Source organism: Marmota flaviventris, chromosome 2 (genome assembly GCF_047511675.1).
Source record: "Marmota flaviventris isolate mMarFla1 chromosome 2, mMarFla1.hap1, whole genome shotgun sequence".
Classification (NCBI taxonomy): Eukaryota; Metazoa; Chordata; class Mammalia; order Rodentia; family Sciuridae; genus Marmota; species Marmota flaviventris.
This window is the reverse complement of record NC_092499.1, coordinates 97,190,257-97,216,079: the sequence shown is the minus strand read 5'-3', so window position 1 is coordinate 97,216,079 and position 25,823 is coordinate 97,190,257. Positions and strand designations below refer to the sequence as shown.

The 25,823-nt window shown below is 33.0% G+C and overlaps 1 protein-coding gene across 1 annotated transcript in view; it reads right to left on the bottom strand.

Moving 5' to 3' along the window:
* Fgf7 (fibroblast growth factor 7) overlaps positions 1-21,186 on the bottom strand; it is a 54,725-nt gene extending 33,539 nt beyond the window's left edge. Inside the window, exon 1 of the mRNA XM_027924936.2 lies at positions 20,901-21,186. Within this exon, the coding sequence (XP_027780737.1) occupies positions 20,901-21,186 (286 nt within the window). The remainder of the gene's footprint in view (positions 1-20,900) is intronic.
* Positions 21,187-25,823: the final 4,637 nt, after the last annotated feature.

Here is a 25,823-nt window from a genome sequence, read left to right as displayed (position 1 = left end):
CAAACCAAATTCAAGTATTTTGTTAAGGATTTGTATCAATACTCCTACCTGCTGTAGCCCCTGAAATTGTGCCTTTGGAAACTAATTGCTCTACATTTAGCATCATATTTCCAGGGGACACAACTAAAGGTCACTAGTTCTAAGAAATTTTGCATATTGAGCTAATAGCCATTATAATATTAACTTATAAAATTGATTTCTAGTACCATGGCTAGCTAAGAGTAGAGCTCTGGGGTAAGAAAAAAGGGAGGGGATATGACATTCAAGAAATTTGAAAAGGTCAGAGTAAGGGAAAGAAACTGGTCATTTTTAGTTAATGTTTCCTGTTAGCTTAGTCTTGACGTATACAATAAATTCTCTTTCTCTCACTCTAATTCTATTATGATGTTTCTTTACAGTTAATTTCCCTCTAAGAAGGTACATTTCTTCTACAACTTTATGTGTTTCAGTGCAATGGACTTACACAACTTGGACACATGCATAGCTGATCTCCTCTTTATGGGTCCATGCAACTTCATTTGTATGATGGCAGTGTCAGCCTAGTTTGTGATTGAGCATGATGAACTCCTACTTATGTCTATGGATTGTTCGTTCCATGCATTTCCAAAAGTTTATAAACTAACTCAAAAATTATGGCATTAGAAATTCACAGAATGACAATATCTCTAAAGTTAAGTAATATCTATGAATAGCTGACTTTTCACATGTAACTTTTAAATAATTGGCTGCAATATTGGGAAGAAGCCAACAAAATAAAATTGAAGAAAGAAAATACAGGTTCAAAATAGCAATTGTACGAGTACAGAAGCAGAAGAGGTCTGCTTGGCACTAATTCATTTGAAAAAGGTCTGGAACTTTTAATAGACAAGATTAAAATGAGCCAACATCTGCTCCATTATATTAATGACAAACTTGAATATAAGTATAGTGTTACCAACGAAGCAGTAATCTTTCTGTTCCTGGACTTATGCTGCTGTTTGGAGCACTGTGTTCTGGGTACTCTATTTTAGATTATAACCATAGAGGACTGGTGGTTAAGAAGTTAAGAACTCATACTTAAGTGTAATCATTGAGCAGATTTACATTACCTAGCCTAGCAAAGATAAAATTAAATGGAAACATAACTGCCTATACATATTAAAATCACTGCCTGATAGAGGATAATTTGTAGGTTCAGAGTGAAAAAATATTTACCTAGTCATGCTCTTATTTTAGATTATGTATAGACTGATTTCATAATAGTTATATTTTATACAAAAATAAGTAATAGTGCTTCAAGCCCAATATGAGCCAGTAGATGGAAATTACTTTAAGTGGCAAAGAAACCTAGACTTGGTAATAGTCTAAGGTAGTTCTAGAAAGAATAAGTAATTTTCTACTGACTGGAGACTCAAGTCTCTAGTCCTTATCTATTAGTCAGGCCAACATTTTAAATAATAGAAAGAAAGAAAGGAAGGAAGGAAGGAAGGAAGGAAGGAAGGAAGGAAGGAAGGAAGGAAGGAAGGAAGGAAGGAAGGAAGAAAGAATTAAAATCATTTTGGTAATTCTTAAGATATTAGAACCAAAAAAGTTCCTAGAAATCAGTTGATTTAATATTCTGATGAAGAATTGAGGCTGAGAAAAATTTAATTATTTGTAAAGTTCACAATACAAATCACAGAACTCTGGCTTACTGATTCTCACTTCATGGTAAAATTTATTCATTGAACTAGCTAAGTCATTATTTAAATAATACTAGGGGTATCTAGTTTTTTCCTCAGTGTATAAAACATTAATTATAGAAATTCCTCATTTATTTTTAAAGTCACTTACTCAACCACCTCAATTATAGGGAATACCACCACAAACTAAACATAAAGACCTCTAAAACCTGAAAACAGAAGTCCTAAAAGTTTATTACTAAACTTCTAAACTTCATACAGGAAGTCTCATTCAAATCATTTATTCAGACACTAGGTCTATTCAAAGTTACCTAATCCTTGTGAGCATTTACTTTCTCATTTGTTAAAGAAAAACAACAATGCTTACATTACTGGATTATTTACAAATTAAATTAGGTATCATATATGAATTGCTTATCTTTGTGTCTCACACAAAGAAGAGTTCCATAAATGTCATCCATTATTTCTATTTATTGTTTATTAATCATATGCTGAATATGTGACACAGTGCTTCTGGCTTCTTTAGGACTATGGAAATGGACCTTCCATACAGGATCCATGTCAGAATGAATGTCTCAAACCAGTTCATAACCAGCTATCACCCCTTCCAAACAGTGGACAGCGATCCTTGCTCCCATAAGCCAGAAATGGGAATACCTTCCAGCCTCAGCAGTACTCATCCTAGTACTCCACAAAACAAAGATCTGTTCAAACAAGAAGGGAAAGAAAAGGCCTCCTTACACTAGTTCCTGAAGGAGCTTTTGAATATTTACCAATTATAAGGGAAATTATATTGGCCATGGTTCAATGAGTTAAGTCATAAAACAACATTAAACTTGTGAGAAGTTAGCAATGATATTTTGTGAAATTACAGCTGTGTTTTATATTTTCTAAGTTACTCTCCCAAGCATATCTTTTGAATTATTCCCAAAGCTTTTGTTCCACGTGGCTTTTTCAAAATGTGTTGTTCTCTGAATGGTAATAGTAAATGGGCACTTATTTGGAATGCCAGAGCTATGGATAGATTCAGGCCAGGCTCTGCTATGAATGAAATCTATGGCTTTAATCAAGACACATAATATTCCATCCACTGCAACTGAGCTAAACTACACCTCTGACTCCACTTCTGACTCAGACTTTTCAATTGTTTGAATTCTTATCATTTTTATTGCTGAGTATATTACAGTGAATAAAACAGACAAAAATCCCTGACTTATTCTTTCAGTTGGGGAAACAGTTTACATATAAGACAAATAAAGGTAGCAACTATAATAAAGTGATGAATGCTAAGAAGAAAAATAAGAAAGACAATAGAAGTAAATGTGCTAGGTGAGAGGACAGGGAAGATCTCAGTGAAAAAAAGGAACATTTTGGTAATAACTAGGAAGAATTAAGGCATTATTCACAATAACTAAGATATTAAATCAACTGAGGTATCTATCAATGAATGAATGAATAAAGAAAATGTGATTTATATACTGAATGGAATACTATTCAGACATAAGAAAGGATGAAATACTGCCAATTTGCTGCAACATGGATGGAATTAGTAGGGAACATAATGAAAATACTGTATGTTCTCATTCATATGTGGAACCTAAAAAAATTGATTTCATAGAAGTAGAGTAAAATAGTGATCACTATACGTTAGGCAGGGTAAGGAAGAGGAGAACAGAGGGAGGTCTGATAATAGGAAAGAAATAGATAGAAGGGATAAATTCTAGCGTTCTACAGCATAATACAAAGGCTATAGTTTATAATAATTTATTATATATCATATAAAGAACTTGAGAAAATATTTCAGAGTTCACTACACAAAGAAATATTCATCTTGGAAATTCTAATTACTCTGATTTAATCATAACATTCATTGATATTTTTAATTATCACATTGTATCACATAAATATGTACAATTATTACATGTCAATTTATAATTAGAAAAATAAATAACAATACAGTGCAAGATCATTTACAATGGGCTGTTGCATTATATAATAGGACTTTTTCTGCATAAATTGTTATTTATAATAAGAATCAGTTTTTGAAAGCCTTACATCAGAGTAGGAAAACACAGGCTTACATATCTCACTTTTAGCATGATTTAGTTCAATGCTTAAGAGTAACCTTAGTAGGGTCGTAGTCCATTTATTCAGGATGAAATCCTACCACCTTACCTTAGTGGTGTTCTAGTTATACCTGTCAAAATCTCTGGACTTTAGAACTTTCTGAACATCCTTCCTGCCATTTATCTCTCCTGCTTTCTTGATATATCTGTGTATTTTTTCCTTCTCCTTAGCATTAATCATTCCTTACCTACTTCTCCCCCTACTTGCATGTTTCTGTATTTATTTCTTAATATCCTTCAATTGTCTCTCCCCTTTACCCTCTTTTTGCCCTCTTGTCTTCTCTTTTCATAAATTGAAGTTACTAATTTTGCTTTACCACTTTCCTTTCACCATATTCCCCTGCTAGACAGGACAGAGTACCCATTCCTCTTAACCGACTATATGTGCCTTTTTCATACTTTTTTTTTTTTTTTTTTTTGCTTTTTAAGTAGAAAACAAACACTTCTGCTCTCTATCAAAATCCTTCACCCAAAGCCATCCCCTATTTTGGACAAACACACCTTTTCCAGGAAATTTTACTTCCCTAATTCTTCTACTCTGTCCCCTCCATCTCCTTTTTTGCACTTGAAAGTATTTTCTTTCACTCTTGTGACCTCTCCTTTGTTTAAATAAAACTTATTAGTAACTTTCAGAATTTACCAAGTTATTTCCTATGGAAACACATTAAAGGTAAAAATCAAAAAATCATATATTTATCTTTGTACCCTTTATTATCTCTACATTAGAGGTGCTCCATAAATACTGAATTGATTTGCATTCTTAATTTAAACCCCAATGAACTAAAGTGAATTGCCTCTTGATTCCATGTGACATTCAATTAAGATTTTCTATAAGTGGTTCCAAATCCAAAAAAAAAAAAAGTTCCCACTTTTATCAATGAGTGACACCTTCTCCAGTGAAATTGTTGTCAACCTATGTATGCCCAACAGTCATATACTAATTATTTCTATTTTAAAAATAGTAAATAAGCTCATTTAATTAAACATTGGCATTTAAAAATATACCATAATTTTATTACACATAAAAATGGAAAATAATATATCTATTCTAGTAAGGAGAAAATTCATAAGTTATGTAAAATTATGTGGATTGAGAAACCTAATACTTTAACACTAATTTAGTTTATCTTACTTTTACTCATCTGACTGCATACCAAAAAGTACATTTTAGTGAATTTTATATAACTAGTGAGGGAACTGAAATATTATATGGTTGCAATTTCAATTAAGTATTTGGACTTAAATCATGAATAACCAACTACAATCTATTTTTCTGATTTTTTCCTATATATAAACACTGGATTTTAATACTGTAAACACTATGATGCAATCTTCACCCCTCTCTAAAGATGCCTTCACAGTAATATATCATTTAACAATGGGAATACTGAGAAATGTATAAGTAGAAAATTTCATTATTATATGAATAAACCTAAATGGCATAGGGCAGTCACTCAATGTGACTTCTTAATGCCATCAAGAAATTCAGTAAACACAAGGTATCTGAGGCCACTGCTGGCATAACAGCATACTGAATCACAGTAAACTTTTTTCTATAAGTGTAAAGAGTACACTCTAAAATAACAATAAAAAGTATGATACAGTATTATAAATACATAAAACAGTAATATAGTTGTTTATTATCATTGTCAAGTATTTTGAACTACACTTAATTATATGTGCTATACTTTTATAGGACAGTTTGTACAGTAGACTTATTCACACCAGTACCACCACAAAACATGAGCAATGTGTTGCACTACAACCTTGGTAGCCATGGTATCACTTTGCAGTTGGAATTTTTGAGTTCCATTGTAATCTTTAGAATCACCATGGTATACATGGTCTGCCATTAAACAGAGCATTGCTATGTGATGCATGACTGGACTTATATAAGATATATACACTTTTTAACATTTTGGGGGACCAAAAGGGAAATAATCTGCATAGCAGTAATATATATGAACAGAAGAAAATCAATTAGGCTTTTGGTGTTATAAACCATACTAACACTGCATTCTGCTAAGCTGAAAAGCAGAAGGCTTCAGTTGTTGTCCAAACTACTACTGCTATTAATTCATGGTGTGATTTTTGAAAAGTTATCTTCTTTGTGACTCAGTTTCTTTACCAATTAAACAAGCATGATGGACTATATTAGTGCTTTTTAGACTTTTAGTACAACTACAGATACTTTTCAGACTCTGGTAAAAGCTCTAAATTCCTTCCCCAATATTTTATGTATAATTTTTTTTACCAGTTTCACTAAGGGCCATTGGCAAACTTCATGTCAAAATCTCTAGTCTAGATGATCTCAAGGGTTCTTTCGAGCTCTACAACTCCAGAATGAAGTTGTTTGTTTCGCACAACCAACTTAGTGCGCTTCTGTGTGACCAATAAAATAAGGCAGAAATGAAGGTGTCCCATATTTCAGCTTCCATTGTGAAGTCTCTCTCTGTCTCTTGTCTCTCTCTTTGCTCAGTTTGGGGAAGGCCAATTGCCATATCACAAGGAGACTCAGTAAGCCTGTGGAGAGGTCCGCATACCATATGGCCAAGTAGAAGGCTCTGGCCAGCAATCTGCTAGGAACTAAGACCCACCGACAACCACAGGAGTGCTCATAGAAGCAGATCTTTCATCCCTAGTCTATTCTTTGGAAGACTTCAGTCCTGGCTAATAACTTGACTGCAATCTCATGAAATACCTAAGCCAGAGTACTCTAAACTACTCCCAGATTCTGATCCTCTGAAACTGTGAGATAATAAATATTCTTTTAAGTTGCTAAATTTTAGGTAATTTGTTATGCAAAAATAGATAACTAAAACACACTTTCTCTATCCTCCCCTTCTCTGTCTCAGAGAACTTTAGAATCACTGGCAACATTTTACAAGTGAAATTAATTCAAACAATGTGATCTAATCCCCTTAATTTTATACTAATAAAACCTGGCCAGGCACGGTGGCACACGCTTTTAATCCCAGCGGCTTGGGAGGCTTAGAGGAGAATTGGGAGTTCAAAGCCAGCCTCAGCAACTGCAAGGCACTAAGCAACTCAGTGAGATCCTGTCTCTAAATAAAATACAAAAAAGGGCTAGGGATGTGCCCCAACGATTAAGCGTACCTGAGATCAATCCTCAATACCAAAAAAAAACCTGAGAACCAAGATGATTAAGTACTTGCCACAGTTATTCAGTTAATTAATGGAAGAGGTCAACACAAGAAACATAATATCTAGTATTATGTTTCTCATTATTATCATTAATATTAATCATTAATATTAATAATATTATTATTATCTCATGTTCCTATCTGTTCAATCCACTATTAGGGGATAGAAATATATATTAAAGTCTTATACTAAAATAGTACTATTGGTGTAATAAATTAAGACTGAGCCTACTTGTTCTGTCTTGTCTTTTCTCCAGTTAACCACCTAGTCCATTCATAAACTCTGTACCTGAATGAAGGGAGAAAACTAATGGATATTCATTAATATTGTTGATTTTGCTACTTGTGGATAGGTCTGCTAAGAAGCTTTGATATGAAACGAGGCTATACTTTTATCACAAAATAAATTGTGGGATTATTAACATATATTAACTATACAAGTCATTTTTGTGAATAATGTAAATAACTGTTTGATTAGTTACTACTTTCACTATTCCTCAATAGCTCCTTATTACCTATAAGTAAAGTCCATGTTCCCTAAAGTGGAATACAACTTTCCAAGATAGGAGACTTCATTGCAGTCTCATCTCTCCCTACTTCCTACCTTGAACTTGATGCTCCAGAAACACTAATTCCCATACATACCTATCAGTACATCACTCAGCTTCCCCTAATGTACTATTTACCAGGAAGGGATGCCATTTCTTCTGAATTTCTTCACCATTCGTACCCCTGCCTCTAGCTGATTTATTTCTGCCAGCTTTTTTTTTTTTTTTTTGCTTTAAATGCCATGGCCTTTAAGAATCTTGCCCCGTCTGTCACAGATTCTCTTAACTGCCTTCCACTATGGTCTCCTAACACCATCAACTTATCTTATCCCAGTACTTACTACATTCTTACTAAAAATTGACTCATAGGTGTTGGTATCCCCAAGTGAGCTGAAATTTTTCCAATAGTGGATATTTACCATATTATATCTCCAAAACAGCACAGCATATACTCACTAAATATTTCAATAAATATTATTCTAATCACTGGAAAGAGCCACTGCAAATTTCAGAATACAAACTTTCTAAGGTTATTTTTAAGAAACTGGAATAAATAATATCAAGCAGGTCTCAAATAATACATATATCTAGTATTCAGAAACTTTAAGCAATATATATCATATGATTTACCTAGAACTATATTTGAAAATTCTCAAAATAGAAATCCAGATAGACTGTCTGTGCCTTAACTCATCATTTTTATTCTATTTCTTTTCCCTCTTTATTTTCATTGGGCATGGTCCTAAAAGGATTAGAAATAAATAGAGAAAGTAATAATAATGGACAAGAGAAATAACCAATTGCCAGTAAACTATTCAACCTATCCTTCAGAAGTGCTGGTTGGAACAAACACACTGCTATTTGTTTTATTGTTTTGTGTTTGTTCCATTTGAAGTTCATGACCTTGAGAAAGAAACTATCTGGATGTACTCCTAAAATTCACTGATTTATTCTCTGAAATTAAATTGCATCTATGTATGCATTCTATAATAATTATACAGATAATTACTAATGGGTAGAAGTACAAATATTTTCATAAATGTCATAAATGTGCCTAAAACACAACCAAAATAACTTCTGCAGCATCTTTAGCAATTTGTAAGCAAAATAAACTGAAGGTTGCTATGCCAACTCAGGGGGAGACAGATGGAGATGTTTTATACAAGGAAAATTGGAGTGAAGCATTTATTTAATACAAAAAGATAGTGCCAAGTACTTATTGGATCATAATACAAAAAACTTTTATCTGTTTATACTTATTCAGCTGCAAATTATCCCAATGCATGGTACAGATTATTATGTGATGTTTTAATAGCACCAGTGACAGTGTAGTGATACATGTGATGATAACTAAAAGTATGCTTTGGAATTAAATCTTCTTGGGTTGACATCCAACTCTGACAACTACTACCTATCTAACCTAGAGCAAATTACTTAACTCCATGAACCAATGTTTCCCCATCTGCAAAATGAGCATAAATCTGCTAACTTTACATGCACTCTATGAAGATTAAATTAGATAGTGTATATGAAGTGTTTTGAACAATTACAGGTACACAGAAAATCCACTTGTACTAGTAATTTTTGTTGCTATTTTAAAATAATATTCATGACTATGTTTTCATTGAAGAAAGATATTGCTTTAAAATGCCTCACTTTTCCCCTTCAAAGTGTCTTAGTAACACTTCTCAAAAGAATAAATAGAAATGGCCAACAAATATAAAAAAAAATGTTCAGCATCATTAACAATTAGGGAAATAAATTCAAAACTACATGGCATTTCATCTCACACCAGTCAGAGTGGCAGTCATCAAGAATACAAATAATAATAAGTGCTGGACAGGATGTGAAGAAAAGGAATACTTTTACACTGTTGATGAGATTGCAAATGAGTACAACCACTGTGGAAATAAGTACTGAAGTTCCTCAAAAGACTTTCATACTGGTGGAAGCACTATATGACCATACTACACCACTCCTCAATATTTATCCTAAAGAATTAGTCATCATACTATGATGATACTGCATATTCATGTTTATAGCACAATTCACAATAGCCAAACTATGGAACCAGACTAGGTGTCCATCAATGGATGATTGGAAAATAAAATGTGGTATATATGTACAATAGAGTTTTATTCAACCTAAGTAAAAATGAAATTGTGTCATTTACAGGAAAATGCATAGAACTAGATAGAGACCATTGTGTTAAGTGAAATAAACCAAACTCAGAAAATCAGGGTCATATGCTTTCTCTCATATGTGGAAGCTAGAGAGGAAAAAGAAAAAGAAAGGTGTGGATGGGGGAGCTCATGAAAACCAAAGGGAGATCAATAGAGACAAAGGACCAGGGGATGAGAGAGGGGAGGGATGGGGGAAGTGCTGGAAAGTGATATTGGCCAAATTATATTGTTATACTGTGTGCATGTACAAATATGTAACAACAAATTCCACCATTATGTACAATAATGCACCAATAAAAACTTGGGGGGAAATAAAGAAAAAAGTGTGTCTTAGTTATAAATATTGAAAGGTTTAAATCAGTATTCTTTATATAAACTTCTTGTTTTTAATGTATGATATTAATCACCCAGTGAATTCATCAAACCTATTATTCAACATCTATGCTGTAAATTAATGACCCATACAAATACTTCTGGAAAACAATCATTGCACTCAAAAGATTTTTATTTGATCAACTGAATCATCACCAAGTTTTAAGCACCAGTCTTTTTTAATTAAAATAAATAACACCTAAACAGGAGGCAAAACAGGACTTTGTCTAATTTTTAAACTAGAGTTGATATACTAGTGAACTTATTAAGCTGGTAAATTTCCTGAAAGCCTGTTTTCCTTCCAAGAAATAAATTATTAGTGTGATTATAAGCTTATAGCAGGAGGTATTTTGAGAAATAATTACTATGGAATAAAATATTCCATACCAGTTTTACTACTGGCAAGTATTTTCAAAGGATTAACCATTATTTAGCTATATACTTATATTCAGGCACTCAATAAAAATGTTCCCAATTGTATGTTATACAATTTTGCATGGACTAAATTGGAAAATTTATGTCAAGAGTAATAAGCAAAATTTATTTCTACACAGTTCACTAATTTTAATGCTAATATTAATGTGAGTGCCTGATGAACTATTAAATAGTACTTTAAAACATCATAAATATTAAAGTTTACATAATAGTCATGATACAGATTATACTCATTTCCTTTGGGATGTATAATTTTTTTCAATATCTGATCAATTTCAAGGCAGTTAAGAGAAAATTTGAAGATCAAATTTAGCCAGAATCTTTCCAAGTTCCAATTAAACAACCAACATAATTTTATAGTGCATTATTTGTACAAGAGAGTAAGCCTACTTTCTCAGAAACAGTTCAGTAGTCTTAGCTACATGGAAAAGCACCTCATTTCTTTGTCAGCATCATGAATTAGAGGGAGTAAAACTCTGTGCAGCTGTTTGGCTACTGATAGAGTTATGTAGTCAAGATAGGTGGTCTAACACTTTTGGTAGTAAAAATTTGCCTTATCTTAAAGAATGTAACAGATAACCTCCATAATTTTGTCCTTAAATACTGACCATAAGTCTGAAAACCATTATTTCTTTCACTTCTTGGCAACTGTTATGGGGTAAAAAATTCCCTATAATGATAATGCAGTTTTGAAAGTGATTATTTGTGAACAGTTACCAAAGGTTGGTTATCAAAGATTGAAAAGGCACTAAAAAGAAAAATATGCAGTTATTCAAGAAAAAAATAAAGCTATCTATATTATCCCAATTAGCAGAACTTGAATTATGCCTTCAAAAGCAGTTTCTCTTGAAAGAAAAGATATCATATAAAACTTTGAAAGATTAATGACCGCTTTTTCAATTCTTTCATTAATTCAACAAAAAGTCATTGATCCTCCTTTTGCCACACTGAAGAAATCGTGCATCTGTTTTTTTAGAGAAGTCGCAGTTTAGTTGGGGTATATATGAGGATATATGAGCTGCTGGCATTAAAACAAATTGAGAGTGGGTTCACCAACTTTCTATTTTTCCCCAGTTCTCTGTCCCCACATATATGCCCTTTTCCCTTTCAGTGCTGATCATAAAGTCCAGGATCAATTTTGTTAGGAGGCAGATTCTATTCCTATGACCAATACCAATTACGAATTTTTCCACATTTATATGTACACATGTTTGTGTGGTTTTGTTGTTTGCTTATTTATTCATTTGTTTTGGTACCAGAGATTGATCATCCCAAGGGTGTTTAACCGCTGAATCATTTCTCCGGCCCTTTTTATTTATTATTTATTTATTTATTTATTTATTTTTTGAGACAGAGTCTTACTAAATTGCTGAGGATGGCCTTGAACTTGAAATCCTCCTTCCTCAGCCTTCCAAAGTACTGGGATTACAGGTGTGGGCCTCCACAATCAGCTCTGCATTTATGTTTTGATATGCATAGGTTAGTTGACAATCAGGTAGGAATAAGAATGGATATTGAGGAGGGCCACAATTCTTCCAGGATTTGTCTTCACCTTGCCCTCCTGCCAATCATCCTTCCAGTGTCAACAACATCTTCTAAAATAAAACAATTTTTCTACTTGTCCCTTGAAATTACCTAGAAATACATTAAATCAAATTGGTACTGGAGGCCTTTTTTTTAATGATAGAGAATAAGAGGGAAGTGAGATATCTTTTTCTTTTACTTCAGTAAGACTTTTAATTCTTATCCACATTAAATTTTCTTGATAATTTAGAAATGTATTTCCTATTTTTAACTAATTTTAAATGTATAATAGACTAAAGGAGAAATATATTGAGTGACTATGAATCTTTCTGCCTTCTTCCACCTCTGCTCTTGGGCTAATTGCTGCATGTTCTACCATGGAGAGATAGAAGAAAGAATAAGCTATGGTGCTTATCTTTCCAGAAGTGACATTCTAGTGGTGGTGCCAAATGCAAACAGAAAGAACCACAGACAAGGCAAATGTATTCTATATGGAAAGTAAAGCAACAAAGGCACAGAAGATGATAAGAACAGTACTGGTTTTGTCTCTATTTAAACTATCAAATGAGTGACCTTCTCAAAGAATGTTGAAATAAAAATTAACAATCGTTCCATCAGGTTATATTAAATATTAAATTTCTAAGTAGATTTTGGGCAGTAAATGAAATTTGTTCTTTACTGTTGAAATAACTACAACTTTCGTTCAAACTGGTTTTTTTGAAAAGTAAAACAAAAATTATGGTTGATATGATAAGAATTTTTCAACTTTATTGGAATCCTGAGACATTTTTAGGTTTTTGTCAGTTTACAGGTTGCCCAAATAATAGTTATTGGGCATCATTTTAGGAGAATGGTCCTATGAAGCTGTTCTGAACAGACTAAGAAAAGACTTTGAACCAGGCTTAACTCCCACTATAAACCTCTGGTTTTCAACCAGCATCCATGCCCAAAATATCACTTTGATAGTCCAAACTCAAAATTCCTGATTTTGGCATAACTCTTTAGTTAAGCTTAGTTAAGTTAAGCTTAAAATATTGGTTCAGGTCAATTTTTAGCATTTTTATTTGGATCAAACAATGGAGTGGCAGCTTGATTTAGTTATTGACTACACCAAAGATAGACCCTAAGACTATAGCTCTCAAATTGTAATTTAATGAAATTTAAATGTTCTACCCACACCAGGGGTTGGCAGCTGGGGAGTAAGAGAAGTGTTCTGATATCAAATGTGTTTGGAAAACCATGTTTACACTTTTCCTAGAATTTTGCAATTCACATTAGTGTAGTTGTAGTTTAGGGTCACAGAAACTCTGCTAAAAGACCTGTTCAACGTTATTTAACTTAATATTTACCAGTCAGCGAGGCATGACTGAAGCACAGTTTCCATGCCACTGTGCTTCAAGAAAACACCATTAATATCTCAAGGGACATTAAAGTTCTAAGAAATATAGTTTGGAAATACTGCCTTAAGAAAAAATATTCAGGCTCAGTTGATTCTGAATTTGGCTGCATATAATTTTCTCAAAATTATCCACAATTACATTTAAAATTAAAATAGATAAAATGGGAGATATTATAATATAACATGAAATATATTGTGTTGAAATATTTCTCACTGCTCTTGTATTACATTAATCATAAAAATAAATTCAGTTTCAGAATAGTTCAGGTAAAGAAGCAAAGATTATTACAGTTTTATGCACAAAATTAACAGATTCAAACCTCTTATTTCAGTGCTATGATAATCTACTAACATTTCAATCCCTTTGTACACTATTACTAAAATTTCTAGTTAAGTTTCTTTTATCTTGATTTATTTTATCTGCCTTTATTATCTTATCAATCCAATGCATTTCATTGTCCTCATTCCTTAAGTGAATAAAAAAAATAGTAAAGCTCTAGCTAATCAGAATCCTTTATACTTCACATTAAGTTTATAGAGGATTCCAATCCATTAATTTTTTTTAAAGAGAGAGAGAGAATTTTTTAATATATATATATTTTTTTTAGTTTTTGGCGGACACAACATCTTTGTTTGTATGTGGTGCTGAGGATCGAACCCGGGCTGCACGCATGCCAGGCGAGCGTGCTACCGCTTGAGCCACATGCCCAGCCTTCGAGTCCATTAATTTTTATATAAAGTCTTTTTTCCTTTCCCATTTTTCTCTTTTCCCTCCTATTCACAAATATGATTTTTTAAATTATTCTTAGATAGACACTACCTATCAAGTATTCCCAACCACTCCAGTAAAAAAATTTACTAGAGCAACTGGAGAATCCCTAGATCCAACCCTCCCCAATATATATCAAGCTTTCTCCCTTTAAGAATGATGCTGCCTACCTAAAATGAGTCCTGGATAATTTCCCTCTCTTCATTTTCACTGTAACAAACACAATCATAGACATAACTAAGGAACTTAAATGGCATATTCTTTGTTAGTGAATTTGATATGGCTTTTCTACTTAAGTCTTTATTTAACCTCAAAAGCATATATGAAACTTGGTCAAGAAAGAGTTAAATACTTAGTGACTCTTCAACATGGCATTTCAAATCATGTGGGAGGCAGGGGATTTTTCTTTTTCAACCTCTTTTGGGTGTAGGAAGTTTGGATATGGTTTGGAGAAGAGAGTAGATCATATCGAAGCCTAATTTCATCTAACAAAAGTTCTTTCATCTTCTGTAGTTACTTAAGTATACACATATCCTGCCTTTTCTTCTATGTGCCATATGTGAAATTTAAATAGAGAAAACTGTCATATTCCAATAGTGATGTTATGGGAGTGCTTCCAAAAATTGATAGAGAAGAAAATAAAGAAAACTTTGCTTCGTGTTATGCATCCCAATCATACAAAGAGAGCAAGGTTCTATAATCGTATCCTTTTCACTAATATGGATAGACCCTCTAAACTTGTGGTTCTCTCCCCCATGGGTTTTCTAGGTTAGAAATTGTTTCTTTAAACCTCTGCCATTGAACTAAGTGGGGTGGCTATGAGAGATAGAAGCCTAACTTGGAGGTATCTGGGTTCATAGTCAGAAGTGGCTTACTTATGTACCAAGAAAGCTGGCATTGATGCCTGTATTCCAGGTACCGTGAAAAATGTCAGAAGAGAGTCATATCATGAGACTGTAGCACAGGACCTATTCTTCCTTGCTGCTAAAGCAAGCTTCTTATATAGTAGCTACAGAGCTGTCATCACATGCATTTCTAAGCAAGTTTACCAAATGTTGAAGCCACTAAGATTTGTCAGAGAGGTCAAAAGAGCCCAGAAGAACTCCCTCAGTGCACAATTCAGAGATTCCAAGATTAAGTCTATTCCAAAATCCTCTAAAGTGCAAGTTAATTCTGAAGCCCTGTAAGGTTTCTAAAATATTCCCAGAACCCCTGAGAGAGTTCCGGCTGAATTAGAATTATTGGTCCCTATATGAGTGATTTGCAAGCTTAGCTGCACATTAAAATCACTGGAGAACAAAGTCTGATTCATGGGTCCTCCCTGCCTTCATGAGATCCTGATTTAATTGAGCTATGGTTTTCCCAGTAATTAATGTGATCCTCTTAGTTCAGTAGTTTTCAGCCTTGGCTGTATGTCAAAGTTATCTAGGGAGTTTAAGATTCCTGATACTCGGACTGTATCTGTATCAATTTAATGAGAATCTTTGTGGGTGGAATCTCGCATCAAAACTGTTTTAAAGGTCCCCAGCTGATTATATTTAGCCAAGTTTGAGAATTAGAAAAATCTACAAAAGGCAGCTCCTCCCATATATCTAACAACCGGCTTCTTCTATTCTCTCCAATTCAGTTGGGCCTCAGAATGCACAAAAACTATAGCTAAAGAGTTGTTACACAGCTGAGTCACAGAGATCAGATGCTCTGGTTTGATATAGAAACAACCATGATATAGAAATGGTCAGTTCAAATAAAGGTTTAAGAGATGCTAAGAGACACGCCTATGGCAATAAATGAAGTTATTATTATTTAGGAAATGCCAGGCACTTATCACAGCCAAAAAAGGAAGGTTATAAAACAAAATATAAGATGTAATAGTACAGTTTCAAAGAACAGCTAATATTTCCAAATCTTCTTCCCAGCAATTTATCCATCTTCTATAATTTAGAGCCTTGACAAGTTATATATGGGAATTCAGGTCATCAGTTCTATAGGATTCAATCTTGTCAATAATTTCTAGGATTGTCTTTCATAGATATGTTCCATAGAGCTCCACAGATACATTTATTATCATTTTAAAAAATATTTTTCAGTTGTAGATGAACACAATACCTTAATTTTATTTATTTATTTTTATGTGGTGCTAAGAATCAAACTCAGTGCCTCACACATACTAGGCAAGTGCTCTACCACTCAGCCAAAATCCCAGCCCATTTATTATCATTTTTTAAAGGCAGAAATTATCTTTATATTGTTTTTTATTTTGATGATGTAAGTTATTATTCTTTAGACAACTTGCTAAATTCTGTTTGAAACACAAGCAAATTTATCTTTTCCATATTTAGAGTGATAGGTATATATTTGACAGCTACTAGCAGCAATTATTGTTGAGTAGGAGCCTATCCAAAGAATTGTTGACAACTAAAGTTGCTGAAGCTTTTGTGGCCAAAGTCAAATCCAATAATACTGTGTTTATTTGCTTTTCGCCAATTGTTAGGCCATATCCCATCACAGTCTAACAATCCAAAAGAGAATATTGCCAAATCATTGGCCAGTTTTCAGAATGGCTAACCCTTTTCTTTCGATGGAGCTAACAATGCTCAATGATATCCATGGAAGACATGATTTCTCTTGGATCAGTGGGGTTTATGACAATTAAGGATTTTTTTCTATTTACTATTGTGAAAGGAACAAAATTTTTTATTAATTAGATATCAAAAGCAAGAAGATTATCTTGAAGGATTGGGTTCTCTGTTCCACATCTGTCTTTCAGGGCAGTTGATGGGCACCCAGCACACTGCTGCCATCTCTCATACAGCACTTCAATTCCCAACTAAAACAGCAGTGTTATTTTTGTCAGGTGTGGAGTGATTGACTCTGTCTGCTGATGGCCCAATAAATATCTAGATTCACCCTCTGTATCTGTCTCATCAGAAGTGGAAGTATTGACTATTCTTTCCAGTTCCTTTATGATGTTATCAATTTTGTCCTCTGTAGAGAACACAAATGTACTTTTTGAAGGGACATTTTATGCTTTTAGTATACTTACTATTTGCTCAAGTTAGGTTCCAATTTTATCACTGATAAATCTACCCAAAGGCTAAATGTGGAAGCACCAGAAAGAACAAGTAGAGAGAAAAAGGTTTTGCCTCCTGGTTAGGAGCAGTGTGCAATTCCTTAGGACCAGTTCTTTGGTAACAGATGTTCTCCCTCAAGAGTCAGAAATAAGGTCCAACTTTTCTTAGCCTTTCATGAGTTCCCCCATCTACATAATTAATTCTTGCTCATGTGTCTATAAATATAAGTCTTATTTCTGGTCAGTTCCTTGGTACATGCTTTCTGCAGTGTGTTCATTGTAAACTAAATTTGAATTATTTGATAAGATGACACTATAACTAAAGTAAGACTGAAGTCAATGAGATTTTCACAATTCAGGGCAGCTTTAGTAATTTTTCAAGTTCCTTAAAGATATGAGACATAGTAATCACATCTACTTCTCCAAACACTTCCCTCTTCACCTCCCCACCCTTCCTCCACCTATCCCAGCCTAACTTCTTCTAGAAGCAAGAACATACAACCAGATCTTTCCCCTCTCCTGCTAATACCAATCCATATTTACCAATATCACATTCCTAAGGACTGATGATATGGCTTAGTGGTAAAACACTTGCCTAGTGCACACAAGTCCCTGGATTCAATTCTCAGAACCCCACCAAAATAGTTTTATGTGGGAGCTATGCTTCTGTTTGTAGAACTAAGCATCCCTCTAAGTGCTATTAACATCTCAAGTCATTTCCCTTTCATTCAAAGAAATCTTTTGAGAATGGATTGGGACTTTCTTATGGTAACAAAGAACAATTAATGTTTTATATAGCTGGCATCTTACTTTTCATATAAAAGGGTTTTTATCTAAGATATTAAAATCTATATCATGGACCCCTAAAGAAGTTCAACACCTGTTAAAATTTTTAAGGCATAAAAACATGAAGAATGATATTTAAAATTTAATTCTGATATTCACTAGTTACACAAGTCTGCTACATCAGAATCTAGTAGACAATCCAATTATCTTTAATTCTCATTTCAACAAAAACAAGAAAGGAAAATCTTTTGTTCATTTATTCATTCATTCATTAATTATTGAAGGTGGTAAACAATCCAAATTTTGGAATTTCAAGTTTCTCATCCTCTTGAGTTATTTTAAACAAATTCTCCTAGGCATTTCCTTTGTATCTATCTTTCCTAATAGAATAGCTTCAATTGCACCTTGTGAACTTGCATGTTCATGTATAGACATTCACTCTTAAAATGAGTAAGGCTGCCTCTTAAATAATAGGAAAGAGCTATCAGAATTATCTTCTGTAAATTATTCTCCACAGATTCTTCATTGAATTATCTCATTCTGTATCTTAGTATTTCCTATAGACAAAATTATCTTAGCCTACTTAATTTTGAAGAAACCTTATTGACTCCTTTTTCAATTAGATAGCAGGGCGATTTGACAATGATTTAGTTTGCTTAAAGAATTCTGATGAAGATTTCTCTTTCCAGGAGAATTTATCATCTCAAAAAAGTATACCACATATATAGACTTGTAAAAAGCTTGAAGGTGAATATTATTTACATAATGTAAGTCATGTCTTTTTAATACATTGATATTGTGACATTCTAATTTATAATGACATAGGATGACTTTTTTCCTTTCTTTTTACTGTTGAACTAGTGTTAGAGGAGAAATGACTTACCAAAATAGCATTATGATACTCAAAGTTACCAAATTGTATTTCAAACTATAGAATACTTCTAGTATTTTGGGTATGTGTGTATGTACACATATATATGTACATATATGTGTATTTAAAGAAATTTTAACACAAAATAAAATTTACATGTATAAATACATTCTAATTGAATATATTTTTGATGCCAAGTAATCATACATATTATTCATTTTTCGCTAAATTTTATATCCAACTGTTCACTTTTTCATTATTTGGTAAAACATTCAAAAAGAATTAGAGTATAGAAGAATTCTACAGTTTATTACTACCATTTGAAATTAGATCTGGCAACAAATCTTGTCATTGAGATAATATTCACTTTCATTCATTGTGAGTGATAGTTATACAATAGCTACTTACATTTCTTTACATTCATGCAATATGCTCTGTGGTTGAGGACAGACTAGGTTATAAGAACTAGAAGGTATGTTGGAGAACATATCCCATGTTTTACAGATGAAATTAGAAAAACTGAAAAGTCATTCACAGAAGGGCACAGGAACCATGTGTTATAACTTCCATCTGAGCTCTGGCTTTCTACCAGATTCTATTATCCATCATAAATCTCAATATTTTTTAAATAAACTGATGATAAGCCAAATTTTATTGCTCACATAGAAACGAATATCCATAAAACTTCCTCTGAATAGTCATTTCCTTAACTAAACTTCAGTATAATCAGAACAATCTTCTAGAATTAACATGATACCTTGGTTAATAGCAATAATAATAACAAAACCATAATTGTTCACAGCCCATCAAAATGGCCTTAACATTCTGTATCAATTATAGTTAAAGATCCTCTTGTTTTCATATTGTAAGCATAATTCTCCCAAATGCTCATTTATTTATTGATTAGTTTAGAAGTCTAAAAGACATTTAGTAAACAGGAAACAAAAGTTTTAAGTAATTACTATGAGTCTGGCACTGTGCTAGGCACATGATCACACCACTATCCCCATGCACTATTTTTTTCAACTGACTTTAACACACCTAACACATATAATATTAACATTTTCCAAGTCCTAATAATATTACCAAAGCTAATTTTCAGTGAGGAATTTTAAATCCATAAGGTAAATGTTGAAGTATGTTTTACAATATTTTCAATATTTTATTGAAATTGGTTATTAATCATAAAAGTTCAATCCTGAAAAAAAATTCAATCCTGACATTTTAATATGAAAATAACAACTGATTCTTAGGGAAAATGTAAGGCTTTTCAATTATAAATGATGAAAATAACATCTCTTTCAACTTTTATTTACTGACATTTCTGTTTCTCTTAAAACAACATATAGCTTATATGACACAGTAGATTTACATAAAGAAAATGTTAGAAAGAAACTATTTTTATGCCTAGGTGGATACGTAAGCAATCTAACACTAACTCATTATGACATGAATGCATGAGGATGCCACAGATTCCCTTCAGTTTTGCAATTATACACAATTGAACAAAAATGCATTTTTGAACACAGATTAAGTATTTTGCATCATGGAAATATTCTTTCAAAGGAAACTATTAAAATAAATAAATTCTCTCTTCCTCAAACTGGTGATTCGTACTTTGGTAAGCATTTACATAGAAGTATGGGAAAGCTCTTAAAAAGCTTTGCGAGGGCAAAAAATCACATTTCAATGTGAATAATACTATTTACATCTTGCTTTACTTAAGAGCATTTTAAGGACATGGAGTATGTGTTTTACAGTTGACTTATTTATAAGTTTCAACTATAGTATTAGTAAACTTGCCCTGTTCCAAGATATATTTTTAGGAACATGATTCACACAATCCCAATTTACAGAAATTAGAAAGCAATATTGCATTTAATTATTATTTCACAAGTAAAGGAAACTGAGAAAGCTTATCACCTGAAAATTTATCCTTTAACACATTGTCAAGGGCTATAAACAGTGCTTTAAATAAAGGACATTACTTACTGTAATTGTTCTTCATCTCTTGGGTCCCTTTTACTTTGCCTCGTTTATCAATCCTCAGATACCACTGTGTTCGACAGAAAAGTCTTCTCACTCTTATATCCCCTCCTTCCATGTAATCATAACTTCTGGTATGTCGCTCGGGACTGGAGCAGTTCACATTTGTAGCCATTTGCTCTGGAGTCATGTCATTGCAAGCTAAAGATAGAGTGCCCACTAGACAGATAATGTGAAAACATGATGTGTAGAGCAAGGTTGGCAGGATCCATGTCAGTATCCATTTGTGCATTATAGTGTAGTGCTCCGGGTGTTCATGAATAACATAATGAAAAGTAAAATCCTGAGTTGATTGTTACTCCTAGGTCATTGACCTCTTCCTATCTGTTAATTATATAGACTTATTTAAGAAAGAGTAGTTGCTCTTTCCAAATTGTTACCCTTATCCTTTTAGTTTCTGATAACAATACAGGATCCTCCTTAAATAACTCTGTGTTGATAAATCCTTATAAAAACAGGTTGTAATAAGCCCAGTTGCTGCGGTGCTGTTTGCTACTTGACTTCTGTTTGCAATGAGAGATTAAGAATGGGGAGGGAAGGAGAGAGGAAGATAAAAAAAATCGTGTTATAAATTTCAGAGAGTAAATAGGATTATAGCATGCAGTGTAGTTTATACTTTGAAGATACATTTAAGACAGATTTAACAGAGAGTGTCAACAGCTTTACCACTCTATATGCAGATTTATAAAAGTTATATATGAATAGAAACAAATCAGAACATGACTAGACCATTCATTTCAGTCACTATTTTATAAGAAATACTCTGTAATCAGAGTTATTGATTTAAATCAAGTTCTGCAATTACTATTAACAAAGTATAAAGGCTCTCCCTGCATTTCTTTATTATATGCTTTTACATTTATGATTAATCAATAATTTTCTCCTGAACTGCCCACATTTTTCAAGTTAAATGTCAGGATTGCTCTGGAGAGCTTCAACTTTATGTAAGTTCTACAACATAATAACTATAGATATTTTTTACATGGTTCAAAAATCTGGTAACTTTTACCTTCCCCCTCAATACCGTAACCAGAGAAAGAGATAAAGTTCTAGAAAACATTCAGAATTGTTTTTAAAGACAAATAACAGTAACTTACTTGTTCTGTTTATAACAGCTGGATACACAAGAATTCCATGTCTGTTGTCTGCCTTGTGCAACTTGAGCCTCTCTACTGTAGCTACAAACTATTTCTCAGCTGAGAAATCCTCCAGCAGAATCATAATTGTTTCCATAAATCAACAGGCAAGAGGATTTTCTCTGTGTGTGTGAGCGCGTGTGTGCTTGTGTGTGTGTGGAGCCTTTTATTCAGGGCTTTTCGATAAATACCTTTGCTGACCTCATTGGAAGCAATTAAAACTTAACCAGTGAGCTGTTAGTTGAATGCAACAGCGAGAATAGAAGGAGGCTTGTATAATATTCAATGGTCATGAGAGGGAGCTATGAACATGCTTAAATCTACAAGTGGGTATCTACTTTGTAGAAACAGATCTCTGATTCTGAAGCAGTTAGGAGGGGAAAGGAAAATGTAGACCTTCTTTACAGCACAGCACTTACATAGATTTTGGAAAATATTTCCTTGAACATATATGAAAGGGGTTTTGACAAGTTAGAAAATCTTTTCTACAGCTTTATGATGTATGTATTTCTTCAATTACTCTTTTGTGCTCAAATGTCAGAACAAAACTAATATGTGTTAACTCCAATCTTAGTCTCTTAAAACATTCTGTTGTTGAGCTAAGGGTTTATCTTTGCACACAGAGATCATTCAATATTGCATATGAGTATAATTTTTATGTTCCTAGCCTGAAAACAAGAAGCCCTAGTTTCTTCTTAGACTTAGGCTACTTAAAATAAGTATGACCTTGAGCAAGTCACTTGACATTCCTGAGTCTCAAATGCTGCTACATTTGTAAAATTAAAGTATTAATCTAAATGATCCAGTGGTGCTTTGTACTCTTAAAATTCTGTATCCTGTGATTTACACCAATGGCTAATATAAGGAAGAGGAATTTCAAAAATTATTATTAAAATTAAAAGTAAAGAAAATGGTTTTACCTTGGTATCAGTGTTTGACTTTTGCCTCAATGAGAATATTAGCCTAATAAAAAAAAAACATTTGGGGGATGGAATTATAAAACCTATAGCTAACATAAATAACAGAAATCTATTATACTTTTCAAAATGAGTTGTTCTCTTTATTTCCTGTTCTGGAGTATATATGGCAGAGTCCAAATGTTTTATTAGATATTTGGTTAGAATAATTGCATCGTAAGTCTAACTCAGTGTTTAGGAATGTATATTAAAATTCTTCCTATGTTATACACATACACACACACACACACACACACACACACACACACATACTTCTGTACTTAAAATGCACAACTTTACCACCAGGTGGTGCATGTAGACCAAATAGGGGGGAAAAAAAGAAATCAAGTTTATTCAATTGGATTATGGTTTGTGTTTTCCTACATGTCTATACTTTTAGAGAATAGAATCAATAGCACAAAATATTTTAAATAACCCCAGTTACCATTTATTTATGAAATACTGAAAGTGCTAAATTTTTAAGCAGAGCAGGTGGGCTCTTCTATAATTAGGTCTGTTGATAAAAAGAGGGCTCAAAACATTCTGTCATCCCTCTGAGAGCAGAAGAGGGATGAAAGTATGAGGCTATTGTGTTATGAATTACATCCCACTAATTTTGGAGCCAACAGTAATGAACAGGGTCAGAATTCCTAGGACTTGGAATTTCTTCCAAAGAAATGAAAAGTTATTAACAGTCAGTACCCAATTTAAATATATTCAAGAACTACTAAGTTCATCTGTTCTACACTGATCCTACATACTTTAAACCCAAAAAAAATTAATGTATTAGAAGTCAATATTTGCTAACTAAATGCTTAAGATTTAAATAAAAGAAGTGGATAGTTTGCTCCTAAAGAGTGCTTAGTGCCACCTTAAAAATCTGCTGTACAGAATTGACTATAGAACCAGAAACAAAGAATAAAATTGTAAGTGAAACATTAAATATTATTATATTCCAATTTGGAAATAGGATTTAAGTAATAATAAACGGATCAATTTCAACAAGGAAATCATATGAGGAATTTGAGTTCCTTGATTATCAGTTTCTTAGTTGGAGAATAATTACCTCAAGATAGGTGCAATACCTGTTTCCCTGGTATCATAGCTATAATGCAGAGCCTCGCTTGAACTCCACTTATGCCCAGATTATACCTACATTCAAGAGGGCTTCTCCAAGAACTAATAACTTTAGTTATCTCCAGGTGGAGTAACCCTCTGGGTTTTATTTCCATTTTAATTTTAGGAAAGAATATATGAAAAGACAGAGAATTTATTTCTGTGAATATCATGAAAATAGACAGTTGTCTATTTAATCAACTGCCTTTATATCTTTTATTCCATGAAGAAATAAATGATACCTTTGGTTTCATGTATTTTGAGATTCAGTAATTAATTGTAAAATGGTGCATCTTTCATAATTATTCATAATATAATCAATAGAAAGGAAAATAATTAAACATTTTCATTTCTTGGCATTCTTACATCCTATCTTGTTGCCCATCCTCCTAGTTTCCATCTTTTCTCCAAAATACAGATAGCCATTGTTAGTTTTTTTTTTTAACTTTACCTTTATACAGAAGGTAGCATGCCATACATATTGTTCTGCATGTCACTTTTTCATTAAAATAGGGAGTCTTCCCATTTCAGTATTCAAGAAGATCCCTTGATTTTTTACAGCTGCCTAGTATTCCCTTAAGTGGGTTTATCCCAGTGTATTTAACCAGCCTCCATTGATGAACATTTAATTTTTAAAGAACTAATCTCTTACCAAAAATGCTATAATGAACAAATATGTCACTTTATAGTGTACAAATACATCTTCAAAATCAATTTTCAGCATTGGACCATCTGAGCCAAAAGAGGGGTGTGTGTGTGTGTGTGTGTGAAAGAGAGAGAGAGAGAGAGACAGAGACAGAGAGACAGAGAGAGAGAGACAGAGAGAGAGAGAGAATTTTGATATTGCAACTTATAGTCCATGAAGGGTTTGCTAGTTTTTTAATCCCACTAACAATACCTAAAAATAAACACCCATTTGCTCAACAGTATATTGCCAAAATACGGGATTTTGCTAAACCAATAAGTGAGAATGGCATTTCATTCTTATGAGACAAAGTGACCATGATGTATGAGTACCATAAAGACAAGATAAATGGTGCTGTAAATGTCTGCAATAAGTGGCACAAGAGGTTTCCCTGGAAAATGTCAGCAGAGCTACAATTCAAAGCATGAGTGGGAATGAACAAGGTGAAGAGGTATTCGTGAATGTAGAAAAATCGTGTGTCACCTAAATGACAGCATACTCTTTTCAACAATTAGAAACCAGCATGCCCCCAGTAGAGAGAAGAAGGACCATGGTACATGAAGAGAATGGAGAGGCAGGTGGGATCTCTGTGGGCTATGTTAAGGAGATTGACTTATAGTCTAGGAGCAAAGGGAAGTTATTATGGTATGTTAAGTTTAAGTGTGGCCTGATGAGAATTTCACTCTGTCTCTGTTCTGGTCAAAACTTAATTCCTACTGGCAGAATAAGCTTATGACATATTAAATTCTATTCATTCATCCTGTTTTTTCTGTTCTTCATATTATGGAAAATATAGCCAAATTTTGTAATTGGAAGGGCAAGTTTGTGGGGAAAAGTCATGTTTCCTCACTTGAATAAAATTGAATCCATTTTAAAAATTCATACTAAATGCCCTAAAAATAAGGGAAGCATAAGAATATTTTTGAGAAGCAACACAATAAAATTAGAGTCCCATGAACTGGGGAGCACAGAGAAA